A 15,290-nucleotide genomic window follows, 5' to 3' on the forward strand; every position below is an offset into this window, starting at 1 on the left:
CCATCCGTCAGATTGATACTTGTAACTCGATGGATTATTGATGTTATTATACTCATCCTTTTCGGTTTATAACGTGCATAAATGTAATTATCGTTCTTAGATGCAACAACATTATATCAGGACATTTTAGATTGAGAAAGCGAATGCGTGTTTTCTGTATTAACAAAAAAACGAAAAATTTGTAATTGCATACTGAAATTATATACGCTCTGTTGATAAAAACTGTGCAAAATTTCATCTGGATACGGCTTACATTTTATCTGGTTCTATTTAATTCTGTATTTATGCAGCGCATAGAATTAGGCCCTACGCCATTTCTTGGCTGAAAGAAACAATAAAGTGAAATCGGACCCACATAGTGCGAGTGTTTTCTTTCGACTTAAGTTATACCAACCCTTCCAAATAATAGTTATACCGTCGAAACTTAATGATAAAATTAGGCGAGGAATTCAATTCTGGCTATAAGAAGTAAGAAACGATTTCAAATGCAATATTCTTATTTATTTGTCGGTCTCATGTACAAATTTAATAACCAGCATGCGCGAAGATTTTGTTCGAAATAACACATTCTTCGGAGCTGCATACACAAAGGTATTTCTTTCATTAGACTATAAGTATCTTATTAATGTGTCACACACATGTTTAAAATAATAATACGGCGAATGTCATTGAGGGAAATGGAGTTATATATAAATAGTGAAAATGCTAGTAGCACGCGAAACGGCAAATTATATGTATTTTCTTAAAACGACTCGAGAAGACACGACATTGTTGCTCTATCCTTAAATACATAAATACTATACATGTCTTTGCGATAATCGCAGCGTAAATATTACATAATGAGGCATGAAACGAGATGCAAAACGAGACACGCTTTTCAGCTTTGAGATAATCGCAATATTTGCATCTCGGGATATTGTTGTAGCTTCTCAACATCTTGTAAAGTGGATATACCTTGTTCCTGTAAAACATAATTTGAAACGAAATATGTCAATAAATAAACTTAGAATTTAAACATCCGGATTTTGATATTTAAATCTGATGTTCTTTCTATCTTCAAATTTTGAAATAATATTACTATGAAATTAATGAACATTGTTATATAACTGCACAGTGATTTCGCGTTAATTATCTCGAAGTAATTAAATTGCGGATTAAATTAAAAAACTTACATTATATTCTTTCCATTTCTCGTAATTGTGTCGCATATAGCCCACTATTTCCGGCATGTCGATAAATACTACGAAAAATAACAAATAGCAAAAATAACAATTCGAATATTAAGATTTAATGAGGAATCTAAAGTAATAAAGAAAACGAACCATCCCAAGCCTCGATCATATCGTTAATGATATAATCGACGAAACCAATTTGCGATTTCGGTATCGAACACGTCATTCTGTCGAACATTGGCATTACGACTGGCATTTTCAACTTTTTTTCCTCATCGGTCTGAAAATTATCAATAAATATTTCAACGTGGAAGTAGTGAATTATCTTCTCCGTATAAACAATTTTAGTTACTAATTATCAAAATCACCTGATTAAAATATTCCTCCGCGATTCGTCTCGCCCATTCGACGCAACGTTTCAATGGCCGCGTTGGGTTAGATACGTCCGCGCATTTAATCATCATTCTTTTAACTAGTATTACGTTATCTGGCTGTAATACTACAGTCATGTCCAGAGAATCTGAATATGTCTGTGAAAGATTTTTCTAAATTTAAATTTTCATTCATTATATATATTCTAAACATGTATTAGAACAGTTTAAATATAAAATTATAATCTCATCTATATTAGATATATCTATATTTTCTAAAATAATTTTTAAAATATTGCGAAACTGATTTTTAATCATTTATGTTTGAATGATAAGAATATGGAGAATCATATTGTTGAAGAGTGCAATTAGATTTTTTATATTATTGATAATCTATATAACTATCAATTAAGAAAGTAATAATGAGGATGATACATTACAAACTTTAATCTATAGTGAAAAATTAATAATGATAATTAATTGACACTTAAATTAAATACAAAATAAGATTACTAACAATTTTAACGTGAAAATAATAATATACCGTACCTCTTGACCGTCGCCAATTCTTGCGCTGCAAACATTCATGAACTTCGCCAGGTGCTCGAAGTGCTTCGTCATTTCGGTCGCCAAAATCATGTCAATGACATTTTGTCGTAACAGTTTGTATGCATCTCGCTCCATATTCTAAAGCAGACATTCAATCCAGTGTTACAACTTCAGCATAGTCTATACGTTCGCCTTTAAATTAGCGATTCAACGAACACAAAATAACTTACTTTAAAAATATTCACACTATCGTCGGACAATGATAGTTTAAATGTTAAGGCTGCATGATGCGATTCGAGAACTGATAAATCATTGTAGAGTATTGCCAAACGACTGTTGGCATTGCAAAGAAATTGACTGCAAATGAATTTAAATTCAATACCAGATTATCAATATATGTGTGTCAAGAGTTTAGATCTTTTTGAATGATAAGTACTAATTAAATTTTTATTAAATATTTACTTCAAAAATAATTAGACAATTCTGTCAAGTTTTTTTTCTAAAGTTTTGTGATTAAAATAAAAATCTATAAATATGTAACTTAAGCATATCATTAAAAAGCTACATTTTTGTTAATATAGCTTGTCTTATTTTTCAATATTGAAAGTAAAACATCTCACCTGGATCGTCCAGGATGATCAATATCGTGCGCTATGGCGGCTATTAGAGCAGCAACCTCGTCTAAAGGTTCTAAAATTTCTTTGAGCCTCTTTGATTGCATAAATCTCGCAGTGGCTTGCAAGACATCGGCCGCGTGCGTTGAGTTGTGATAGCTATTCTCCGCGTTGTAATTGTGTTCGATAATGGCTAACCAGTTCTGTAACGTTCTCTCATCGCAATGTAATATAGCGGGCACTTGATATAAATTCATGATTGTTAATCCCAAGAAAACGAGCGGTCTGTAATAAATTAAAACGCAAACAATTTAGGTAATAAACATAATACTCTTTTATACGAAAAAAATGCAGGACATCTGTTTTAAATTAATAATTATAAAACTGTTACAAAACATATCGTTCATGCAAAATGATGTTGATAGTTCACGTGACCCACCTTCTCTCCGTCAGTACTTCAAGCTTAAATATCTCGAAGTCCCAGTCGAGACTTTTGTCCAATATCTCCATAATTTCTTGCGGTCCCCGGAAATTTTTTACTTGCACGCGCGAATTGGCCGGACTGGTGATAGCCTTGATAGTGGATAGTCTCGCAGAATCCGATGACGACCTTCTGGATTCCCACGCTGTGCGCGGAGACTGTTAATCAAATAACGACAAAATATATCAAGAAAAAAAATCTCATTAAATTTCATAAATGCGTGATTTATATTTATTGCAAGTTTGTTATTTTCTTCATTCGAAACGAAGAACGCTAAAATTCTTACGGCAAGTAATGCGCCAACGAGATCCGTAGCAACTGGATCGCTACACATTGCTCTATCTTCCTTAAGATGCGGTACGTAGAGTTCCGTCGTCTTTAGGATATCGATTGCCTGTGAAAGACGTAGAAGATGTAGCAGCAAACAACATATATCTATTTAATTGGATAGACATGACTACAGGATATAAGCATTTCGATTAATCACGTACTTTATCGATCTGCGCTGCAGTTTCCGGATTAGTTGTATCCGTGACCGCATTCGAAAGTAACGTAATGACTTTAGTGATAGGAGCTTCCAGTTGTAAGGTATGCAATTTTTGCAAGCTGGACCGTCTACGGCCTGTTACAAAAAATAATCTTTCTCGTAAGGAATTATTGTACATTAAATTAGATTAAGATTACAATGATAAGAATAACAGATAGAATTTTTAAAAATAACTATGCGACTTAATATTATAAAAATTTAGAAATTACATACTATGTAACAGAATACTATAATTTAAATACATAATTTAAATCTTCAAAATATATCAGTAATTAATTAGAACAATAGACACATAAAGTCTTCGTATTAATCAGGCTATGGCAGGTGTGTTCCAGTTTTGTGCTATTAAATTTCTTGACATGTTTACAACGACAATATGTTGATATTGGTGCGATAACTCTTCAACGTAAAAATACGTGCCGCAAAGTGTGTCATAAAATTGCCGGTGACCTAATTCGCGCCTTTCAATGCGTTCATTTTTATACCAAAGCATAAACTGAGAAGACGAAATTTTCTTTATTGACAACTTTTTCTAATTATATTCATACAATTCGTTAATATTAGCGATAATATTTGTTTGATATTGTAGAAATACCTTTATCTTCACTTATACCAGATCTGACATCCGAGGATTTCCGCGCGTTCGTCACATTCGTTTTAAGAGGAGGATGCAACGGGCTGCTAATTGGGCTTATTGGCGTTGAATTTTCCGATAAATACGTAGTATCGTATACGTATATATAATGACTTGGTTTTCTGAAGATAGATATAATAATCGATAAAATTATAATAGGACAGTTATTATAAAATAATAAACAGAGCGTATTTCAATAATAATGATACTTTATAATGAAAAAGGTTGCTTTTTTTCAATAATTAGAACATGTTAAATGTACGAAAAACTTCATCGAATTAACACAAAGTAATGAAATTTTATAAAAAATATATTAAACTTTTTAGAAATTACTACATCAAGGAAACATACTTTAATGTAATACAGAATGGAATTATCCTGCAATTGATCGTAATCATTTGATTGTTTTTTCTCTTGCAATTCATATTTCCTTCGAATTCTCGGCCTTTACTTAGTTGCTGCTCCATAAGAGGAAAATTTTCGTAATATACTATTTCCGAGAGGTTTCTTCCCATCATCTCTTCTACCTTATATCCTAACAATTTTTCGCTGACTTTATTTAGAAACTAAAAGCAATGTAAAATTACGGTCTATGTATAAATTAAAAAAATAACGCACAATGAATAATGCATACTTATATGTGTGCAAAATATAGAATTTTTCTCATTTTAATGGAAAATATTGAAAATATATGGCTATATAAGATATAAAGATTGGATACAAATATATTATTCGCGATACCTGTACAATGTTTTTATCATTGGTCACATGCACCATATCGCGGCACCTGTCGAGTGCTAAATATAATGCATGCGCTGCTGCTAATTGAGTTCTCGGCAACAATGAGCTAGTATATATCCCTACTAATTCGTTTATTAATATACTTTCATGAGAACATTCCATCAGTGCCTGAAATATAAGCGAAACTAAACAAAGAATCCAATAGAAAACCTGTCTATATGCCTCGTTTATGTACTCTTAAAGCATTCTTATGTTTGAATAAACACTCACTCTGTTAAAACCTGTTTCTAGCAAGTTTAATGCTACAATATGGTCTTTCTCATCAAGCATGAAGTACCTAGAAGATACGTGAAATTCAAATGTTAAAATAAAAGTAAAAGTAAATTAAATTTTTAAAATTGACAGACTTACGATTTCTTTACGAGCGCGATAATGACAGAATTGTGATAAACCGGACTTGACCTAATCGCTCTGAAATTAAATATTCTTAACATTTCAAATAGAGTATGTAAAAAGAATGTGCACGTGTGTAAATAATTAATCACATTGTGAAAATTATATATAATAGAACATTTTTTAAATAAATTCACATTTTGAGCAAAAAAACCTTCTTCACAGATGAGAATTCATTAGATTTTATTTAAACGACCTGCCATACCTACAAATAGCATCACCCTCGGCAGCGTGATGTGCTCTATGATCGATAATCACTAATTCGTGAGCACGATTTTGAAAAAGTTCTAATGCTTTTTCCGCATCTTTTGCCATCGATACATTCCATCCCAATCTTCTCGCGATATTAGCAAGTATGTCCATTTGTTGGTCATCTTTGCTAAAGACTAATAATATCTGCACAATGAAGAAGTTTGACAGAAGTATGGAAAACGAAACTAGTGCATTAGTGACGCCAAAAATGTCTCAAAAAAAAATTGGATGTTTTTTGTAATTTCATCACAAATCGAACGTTGCTATACTTACTTTTACAATACTAGGAACGTTGGTTGTTAATAAATAATTACTAAGATCTTGAGGTCCTTTCTGTAAACAGAAGAAAAAAGTAATTTGAGAAGCTGAATAAAATAAATTTGTGATTAGAGAGATTTATCAGTTCTCTTTTTTTTTCATAATTTTAATGCATGTTTACCATGAGTAATACCTTTATTTGATCAAATCTAATCAGAGACTTAATATTAATGCATCGATATCAGTGCTGGTTACATACCGACTCCTCTTTATCTAGATATATCAATTCAAGTAGTTTGTAAATTTTCGCTCGACGACGCGCACGTGGAGATACTTCCACATTTTTTACGGTTCTATGATACGGAATTTGGTCTTTCATTTGCGACAATTAATAGCTGGATCGTATCATTCTCTAACCTGTGTATGTCAAATATTTGACAATAACAACGAAATTAGCAATTTGTACATTTCAAATTGATAAAGATCGATTTTAAAGAATAATTACCACTGCAAATTATTGCAAACTCTTGGCTGTTTTAGAAGCTATTTGTGCATACATATATACGCTAGGCGTTCCGTTACATGTAATGGAAGGAAATTTCTTTTTTTTTTAATATTGTATAGATATGATGTGTACGATCGGAGGAAATTATAAATTTTAAGCTGGAAGGCATCAATGACGCCTAGTGTACATTTACTACGTATTGAAGATACATCGGGCAATATTTTGCGACTTAAGGAAAGCAGTAAATTTACTACTTCTTAATACTCCTCAGAAAAATGAAATTATAAGTGCATAAAAATTATACCAGAAATGACGATTGATAATAATTTCGAACCCTAATATTGGTATACTACCAGTTCAAGCCACTGCATCTTATTTTTAGTGCATCCATTTCTTTTACATACGTCCGCACACTATACTGAAAGTGCTACTACATCATGTCTACGATTTTCTTCTTCGTAAAAATACTGTCACTAGTCTCGCCACACAGACATAAAGCATCAGACAAACATCTATTTTTCAATATACCTTATTAGCGTGAGAATCGTTAAAGCAAAATAGCAGTTGTATAAAAACAGTAGTTGTGTGGCAGATATTAATTATTCCGAATTATATTTCTTTTTACATTTTTTTCGGAATTAATATTTTAATTTAAAGATATGTTTTAATTTTTACAATTTTTTATCTGTTTTGTAATAAGTATTTCATATTTTAATTCTAATATTTAACTCTATCAAGTCGATAGAGAATCGCAGACGTTTAAAGAGAGGATCATTGTGACATTGATCATCGATCAATGGCTAGTGAGATCGATATATTCACTCGATGCATCAGAAACAGAAATCTGCGATAAGGTATCCATATTAGAGTTTCAGTAATGATAGTATATTTTGTGAAAAAGCCGGATAAAACTTTTTAGCTAACGGAAAAAACATTCATAAATAAGCGATATCGCTACAAGTTTATCGTGCCCTTTAAATAATGTGTATATACATATATACAGCGTAAGGATATTTTTAAATACCACATAATTTCATTCTGAAAAAAATTATTAGTTTTATTTTCTAAAAATTTTTTATGCATCCTTAATAATATTAAATATTCATCTTTAATAAAATTCGCTTGGTTAAATTTGAATTTTATTTTTAAATAAAATTCAAATTCATTGCAAACATCATAAATTTGTGAAATAAATTAAATTTTGCTGCGTTAACAATTACTGGTGGTTTGCTATACAGATACCATTTGAGTCATCATAGCTGGTCGCTTGCGAACCATTGTCGTGATCAAATATGGAATTAGGGAGAGAAATTTATGGTCAGTTGAGAATATTGCATATTCGATTTCTTGTGCACCCTGAGAAGATAACTGTTAATTAAAAAAGAGAAAACTGCACATTGGGACGAAAAATACGTAGGGTTTATATTCGTTTTTTTAATTGTTCGGCGAACGTAAACCATAGAAAGGGTAGAAAAGTTCGTTTACGTTCAGGTAGGGAAAATGCAACAGAACAACGGCTATCCTGCTATCGATTCGTCGCGAGTCACTTCGCAATATTAATCAACATCTCTTGTAGAAAAAATAACGGTGAATGAACGAGAGTGACAATTATTATTATCTTACATTCATTTCTAAAAAATAGCAGAAATCAACACATACGTATACGATAATGAGCCAAAAATTTTGCACGGAAGCGATGCGAAAATTCAATTCGTTCCATCAACAAGTTGATAAACATAAACGCAAATTGCCGGTTTAGCGTTTAACTTGGCACAACGTGCGCACTTTTAGCCTACAGTATCAAACATTGTAACTTTTCACGAAACACTGCTCCCACCGATAATTCAATCAGAATAATTGCTGTGCGTGACAACTCCGACAATTGTGTTTCGTTCAGCTCTGAATCATCGCTCGAGCTATAGAAAGTACGTAAGTACGAGCACGTTCGAGAGACAACGATTAACCGAGGGGAACAACAACGAAGTGAATAAGACAAAAGAGTGACATCGCGTTCGAACATGTTCCAAACTTCTGATTAACAAGACACTTCTGATAGCACAGACGAACTATAATTCTCACATTCGACGCTTCGAAGATCCGAAATCATTCGTAGGAAAATATTAGAAAGTTTATCGTGGGGTAACTTTACACTCTACAGGGGTTCCGAGCTGACGTGGTGCGTCGCACAATCGATTTTCCCACTTTGATTTTACTCAAACACGTGTAGTGCGTAACCAATTATTAGCACATTTTTCTTAACTGACATTTTCTGGATTGCCAGAAACGTGCACGGTAATAGCGTGTTACACATCCGCATACTTTAAGCGAGCAACTCGGACTCGACTACCGTTCTTTATCTGGCCGTTCATGCTTGTCTAGAGACAGTCTATAGACCTGTTTATAGTCGAGTGATGAGATCTTGACTCGTCGAGGGGAAGCGGCCAAATGAGAATTCGTCTTCACTGCGATTGCGCGCCGCGAATCAATTATTCAGCCGGCGCTTATGCCCGTGAGGTTGAAGAGAGTCCGAACAATTTTCATATTTAATCGACCATCGGGGAACAGATGACTCAAGCCGATCGAGCATTACCCTGTCGTTACCCCCGCGCGAAAACTTTGCAAAAAACTTCGTTACCATTGCGCGAATTATTGAAAGGGTTGGTCTCGGTGGAAAGCCACATCAGTGATACGCAGAAAAACGCACGTATATTTAGAATTTCTCTTCGCGAAGCTTTTATCGCGGGGAGGAGAGGCCTTGATTGTGAGTTTCCCGACGAAGTACCGTGAGAACGAAGAGGGCTGACGCCGAGAACAACTCTTCGCTAGATTATTCCCCCGCTTTTTTATCTCTTTTCTTTTTCTTTCCGCTACGTACAATTAACGATTGAATATTCCCTGCGAGCGGGATTTACGATGTCTCTCCCTTTTCGAGCTATTTATGTCCACACTTCCGTATGATTTTTTGTTTGATATTTCGATGAACTTTCCTTTCGTTTGAAAGTTTTCATTTCCTGTCTTCTTTTCATTACGTATTCTTTATAAAACCTGGAAAATTGCGCCGATACTTTATATTATTTTTAGAACGTAATATTATAGATAATTTTTAAATATTAATATTAGAGGTAAACTGATTTTTAATTGTTTGTAAACTTTTTCACGTAAAAGCCAAGAGAAAGACAAAAGAGGATAACAGAGTAGAGATATAGAAACAAAAGAATGATACATTTCTAAATTAAAAATAGCAAATTGAAATTAACATTTCGAGTTTGTAACATATGTGAATACACATTGTTAAAAGTATATTTACTGGTTTCTGTGAAGTTAGCACTTTATTTAAAAAAATAGGAAATTTTATTAACAGTTCTGCTTGCACCCGCAAAGTAAGAATATGAGGTGCTAACTTCGAGTGGAACATTAAGAACCGAAAAAATTGATTTTTATTATAAAATCTTATAATTCTCTCGAACAGAGTTCTTTAGTTCCTGATAAATTTTAATAACAGGTCCAAACATATTTTTAAATAAATACTTATTTAAGAGCTTAAATAAATTTAAGAGCTGGCACCACAAGTTTTACAAGAATGAATTTTTATCATTGAACTCTTTTGTTCTCGAAGAGTCCTACAGTTCCAGATAAGTCTTAGTGACAGTTCTGACCTGTAAACATTTTTAAACGATTTTTTAAACTAACATAAGTGCTGGTACCGCACCAAAAGAGTAAAGTATCTTTTAATAGCCAGATCCAACCGACTTTTTGGCATTTTCTGATAGTTCTACAATATTTCCGACGATTTATATAGGTTTCGATTAGAGTTTGGGCCTATAAATATTTTTTAACAATTTTTAAATTTGAGCGCTTTCACCACATCACAATAGTAAAGTACCTTTTAGCAGCCAGTTCCAACCGACTTTTTGGCATTTTCCGATAGTTCTACAATAGTTTCGACGATTTTTATACGTTTCTCTCATAATTTCGGTCTTTAAGTATTATACTTTTTAATAATTACAAGATTACAAGATTCGTATTACATTCGTATTACAAGATTCATACTTATGTATCGTGTCTCTTGAAGAACAGACATAAAGATAAACTTAGTAATGCTTGATATCAACGTGGTACGATGAATGAGTCGAGCAAAACAAATAAAATGGAAAAGGTTATAAGCACCACAAGGTGGAAGTAATAACCTAGTGACTATCGATAAGTAGGCTATCGATGATCAATTAATGAGTAGCTGAGAGTGGGAAATTGAATTCCCAACAATTATATTTGTTAAAATGTACTTAATGACCGGAACTCTGAACGAAATCTATAAATATCGTCGGAACTATTATAAAGCTATTGGAAAATGCCAAAAAGTCGGTTGGATCTGACTGTTAGGAGATACTTTACTCTTGTGGTGCGGTGCCAGAGCTCAGATTAAAAAATTGTTCGAAAATAATTAAAGCCGTACTCTGATCGAAACCTATATAAATCTTCGGAACTATTGTAGAACTATCGGAGAGTGCCAAAAAGTCAGCTGGCTGCTAAAAGGTACTTTACTCTTTTGATGCTGTACCAGCGCTTAGTTTAAAAGATTGTTTAAAAATGTTTAAATGCCGGAATTGTCACTAAGACTTATCCAGAACTGTAGGACTCTTTAAAAACAAAAGAGTTCCTAATAAAAATTAATTTTTGTGCAACTTGAGATGCCAGCTCTTAGATTTAAAGTTTATTTAAAAATATTTAGTGTCCCCCGAACTATTATTAAAATTTATCAGGAATTATTGAACTCTTCGAGAACTATAAGATTTCATAATAAAAATCAACTTTTTCAAATCTTGGGGTGCTATGCGAAGTTAGCACCTTATATATATTTTTTTCAAGCTAAATCACAACGGAACTATTTATAAAACCTAGCAGGAGAGAGAACTGTAGAACTATTGCGGGTGCAATCAGAACTGTTAATAAAATTTCCAATTTTTGGAAATGAGGTACTTCACCAGCAAATAGTCTCTTTATTAAAATATTAATGATATCACTGAAATTAAAAGGAAATCGATAAACAATCGACGAATATATCGAAATTCAGTCTCTTATCCATATTCAAAAGTATGAAGTTGTACAACCTAGGCGATTCTTATCTTTGATTACGAATGGAAAAGTGTCTAGATAGCAGGCCTCTGATTAATAGAAATGTGATAACGCGTGCCTACGTCACAAGCCACGTCACTTATCGTCAAGTGCATCATCTTTATGCGATATGAGTCTCTATATATTTAGCTGAATATCCAATAAGATATAATCCAATAAGATATCGTTATATCTTATGTTGTATCGCTCGATCAGTTATAGAAAGTAGATAATCCGAAGTTTATTATATTAATATAATTAAATTAACTTAATAATTCTGTGATTTGAAGAATTATTTATTTTAAAAGGAACGTAACGGAATTTTTGCATATTGTAAACATACCGATTATTTATGGAATAGTACATCGGATAACAATATGAATAATTTACTCGGTTAACTGCTTGATGTTCCATCAAGCAATTTATACAAAATAGAAAAATGACATTTAAAAAATTTATATCATTGAATAATATTTAGTAACGGAAAGTAACTTACGACAGTCAAGTAATCGCCGTTCTCATCGTGGGTGCTGTCCTCGAAGGGTGTTTTTTCATTCTTTTCAGTCACAATGTCAAACGCATCCGTCTTACCTGAAACAATCGCATCGAATACTCAATTTATTATAATCAAACTCGAAACACTGACGGATATTCTTTTGAACAATCGATAATTCTTAGCAACAGGTAGTTGCTAAGCGTGACTATAGCATCGTAATTGAAGATCTATCGTCATTAAAGCCATATGTAATAAAGCTGGTACTCGCTATTCATGTATATTAATTTGTATATGTATTGTATCGGACATTTTCCTAACCATGCTCAATCTATTAATTAACGTATTTTAGTTGTCAATGCATCAGTAATTATGATAACGAAGCTTGTTAAAGATACATTTACGTACTATATGGACGTATCTTATGGGATTTATGGGTCACAGTAGCACTTATTGCAATTAAAAGTCAATTGAATTTAATTGAGAAGGTAGATTAATCGTTGCTCCAATTTTTTGAGAGATTGTTCTACTTACAGGACGTACTTATTACAAAATAATTACATAATGCGTGCCTTACAATGTATTTAATGGAATTAAGATGGAAAGTTTAAAAGATTGGATACGATCATTTACGCACCGAATAAATGATCTGGAAATAATTCATCCTCCAAGCTGTCTTCGTCTTCGCTTGGAAAGAAATACTCATTCGGCGGCGATGCCATATGAATTATGTTTTCGGCCTTGGGGTCATTGAGTTAAACGGAGCTATGTGATTTCACACTGTTTGAAAATATATTTCTTTGTGTCTGCTTTCATTACATTGACAGTGTTATATTATTACACATCATTATTTATATTAAATATTCGTCAATGTGAATTTTTCTTTCGAAAATTCACTGAAATCCGCAATAATAAGACAAGTTTTTACATTTTTAGAAATTAATTTTTTAATTATTTCGCGCGTTTAGTAGAATAAAGAAGTTTTACGCTTTATGGGTGTATTATTTGCGCAACGTCTTCTGCGCCTGACTCCTATTGTCCTTAGTTTTTCCAATTTTTTTTTTTATTTATAAAGAGTCTTTGTAGTTTGATTTGTTGTGTATACGGATTTAATTATTTAATTTTCAATAAATTTGTTATTAATTAAGGGGACATTTTTAATTATATTATTATTAAAAGCAATATATTAATTTTTTCTTTTCTTATAATAATAAATTAAAAATATATAGTATTAATATAACAGCAAATTATTTCCCACATAGAAATTGATATTTTGTTATAAACATTTGCATTTTTGTTTATCAATGCATTATACATGTTTTTTTTCATTTATTAAAAAAATGGAAGTTATTTTATTTGAATAAAAATATAATAAAATTTGTTATTCTCGGATATATGAATATGTAAAAAAAAGTTAAATTTACGTAATTTACATATTTATACAAAACAAATAAATTTGTCTTTGTAATTTATAAATAGCACAAAAAGATTGTGTACTTAAAATATGTATAAATATAAATATATTGTATGTTAATTCCAAGATATTATAAATGTATTTAAATTAAAATGTAAGACATTCAGAAATTATTTATTATTCATCAAGTTAACATATACTAATGAATCTTAATTAATGTAATCAAAATATTATCAATTATTTCAATTCTTGAAATGCTAAGTAATTTGTCTAGGTTTAAATAAGTTGCTCAATAGATTATTTTCGTTCCAAAGATCAAAATTATCCAAAAATAATCGTACAATTTTTTAACAGTGAATTATTTAAAAAATTTTTTGTTAAAAGTAATACAAAAATTGTGTCTAACGTATACCCATTTTTATGACAAAGTGGAGATAAAATTAAAGTTGTCTTTATTAGCTAAATCTCTTCAGAATTTTGTTAATTTTTCGCAGCAAACTATTATCAAATAAGAGATATTACTAAAAATTTCACATTTTTAAAAATCTTTAACCGGCATTTATGTTAAATAAAAGAATTAATACATTCTTTTAGCATTAAGTTTGTCTCATCACACCACATTATTTAAATATGTTTAAAAATGTTTGAAAGTTAATGACATTCGCTCATACATAACACATGCACTCGAAATGATCAGTTTCGTGAGATTTCACAATTAACAACACTGAAATACAATTTGTTCCGACGTTGTTTGCGGGCATTAAAATCACGAGCGGATTAAAATTACGACGATAAAAATCGGCATACACGTGTGCCGAACGATGTGTCGTTTGCGGCCCAAAGACAGCGACTGACCGAGAGTACCGAATCGACCAAGTTAAAATTCTACTTGAGAGTGACTGGCCCCAGAAGAGCAAACGCGATAGCGTCGTCGGGGAGATCAGAGATACTGCAGGTCCATTTAACGCGCACACAGACAGAAATATGCATCGCGTAAAATTGAGTTTCAGAAAAAGTAGAACAAGATTTCCCGAAGTAAATGATCATTTTAGAAATAAAACGTCACTCAAAAGAAGAATCATCATTATTATGCATGAAAAAGTAAAACATACACAGAGGCGATAAATGAAAAAAATTAAAGATTGAACATTCTTTGATGTTAAGTCCACAAAAAATTACTGAATTATTTAAAAAATATGTATATTAATATAGCCATGGTCATACGCAATTGAATTTAAAAAAATAAAGTCGTTGATCTGATCAGATAAAAAAAATTTATGTGTATACTGATATATGCTCTACTGTATTAATATAACTCTACTAAATATTTAAATAACAATCATGTTGTTTCAGTCAGAACGAATACGTTGCCATAGACATTTAAATGAATTCATTGTTAACAATCTTCGATCTGATAAGATAATTCAAACTACTTGTACTTTGCTTACGTATCTACAAAAACATCGTAGATATTATCGATGTTAGCTAAACGACTTACACAGGAGTCATGTTTACCGATTTCACATGTGAACATTAGTGAAATTAATCTAATTAATTAATTAATTAGAGAGAAAGAAAAAATATGCGTATATGTAATCATCGATGCTGATAACATATAAATATTGTTTACAAATTTAGATTATATAAAATGTAATCGGCAATCGAATAATGTCTTCTACTGTTTTATATAGATA

General features: G+C 31.7%; 1 protein-coding gene across 9 annotated transcripts in view; it reads right to left on the minus strand.

The window, feature by feature from the left end:
* The window catches only part of Pde8 (phosphodiesterase 8), a 32,952-nt gene that overhangs the window by 12,214 nt on the left and 5,448 nt on the right, over positions 1–15,290 (minus strand). For 6 of the 9 annotated variants that reach the window (XM_018451667.1, XM_018451665.1, XM_018451669.1 and 3 more), the window contains 18 exons: positions 12,186–12,280; positions 6,088–6,147; positions 5,768–5,958; positions 5,521–5,580; positions 5,380–5,446; positions 5,110–5,277; positions 4,720–4,934; positions 4,330–4,490; positions 3,679–3,809; positions 3,474–3,581; positions 3,146–3,345; positions 2,713–2,991; positions 2,323–2,449; positions 2,093–2,230; positions 1,541–1,702; positions 1,323–1,452; positions 1,173–1,240; positions 47–961 (listed from right to left, as the gene is read on the minus strand). In XM_018451667.1, coding sequence (XP_018307169.1) covers positions 878–961; positions 1,173–1,240; positions 1,323–1,452; positions 1,541–1,702; positions 2,093–2,230; positions 2,323–2,449; positions 2,713–2,991; positions 3,146–3,345; positions 3,474–3,581; positions 3,679–3,809; positions 4,330–4,490; positions 4,720–4,934; positions 5,110–5,277; positions 5,380–5,446; positions 5,521–5,580; positions 5,768–5,958; positions 6,088–6,147; positions 12,186–12,280 — 2,444 coding nt within the window. In that variant the 3' untranslated portion in view covers positions 47–877. Of the gene's footprint in view, positions 1–46; positions 962–1,172; positions 1,241–1,322; positions 1,453–1,540; positions 1,703–2,092; positions 2,231–2,322; positions 2,450–2,712; positions 2,992–3,145; positions 3,346–3,473; positions 3,582–3,678; positions 3,810–4,329; positions 4,491–4,719; positions 4,935–5,109; positions 5,278–5,379; positions 5,447–5,520; positions 5,581–5,767; positions 5,959–6,087; positions 6,148–6,331; positions 6,610–12,185; positions 12,281–12,819; positions 13,103–15,290 lie in introns of those variants that run through there. The other 3 variants (XM_018451671.1, XM_018451672.1, XM_018451674.1) reach the window with 3 other exon arrangements.

This window comes from Mycetomoellerius zeteki, unplaced genomic scaffold (assembly GCF_001594055.1).
Source record: "Mycetomoellerius zeteki isolate Tzet28-1 unplaced genomic scaffold, Tzet1.0 scaffold316, whole genome shotgun sequence".
Taxonomy (NCBI): Eukaryota; Metazoa; Arthropoda; class Insecta; order Hymenoptera; family Formicidae; genus Mycetomoellerius; species Mycetomoellerius zeteki.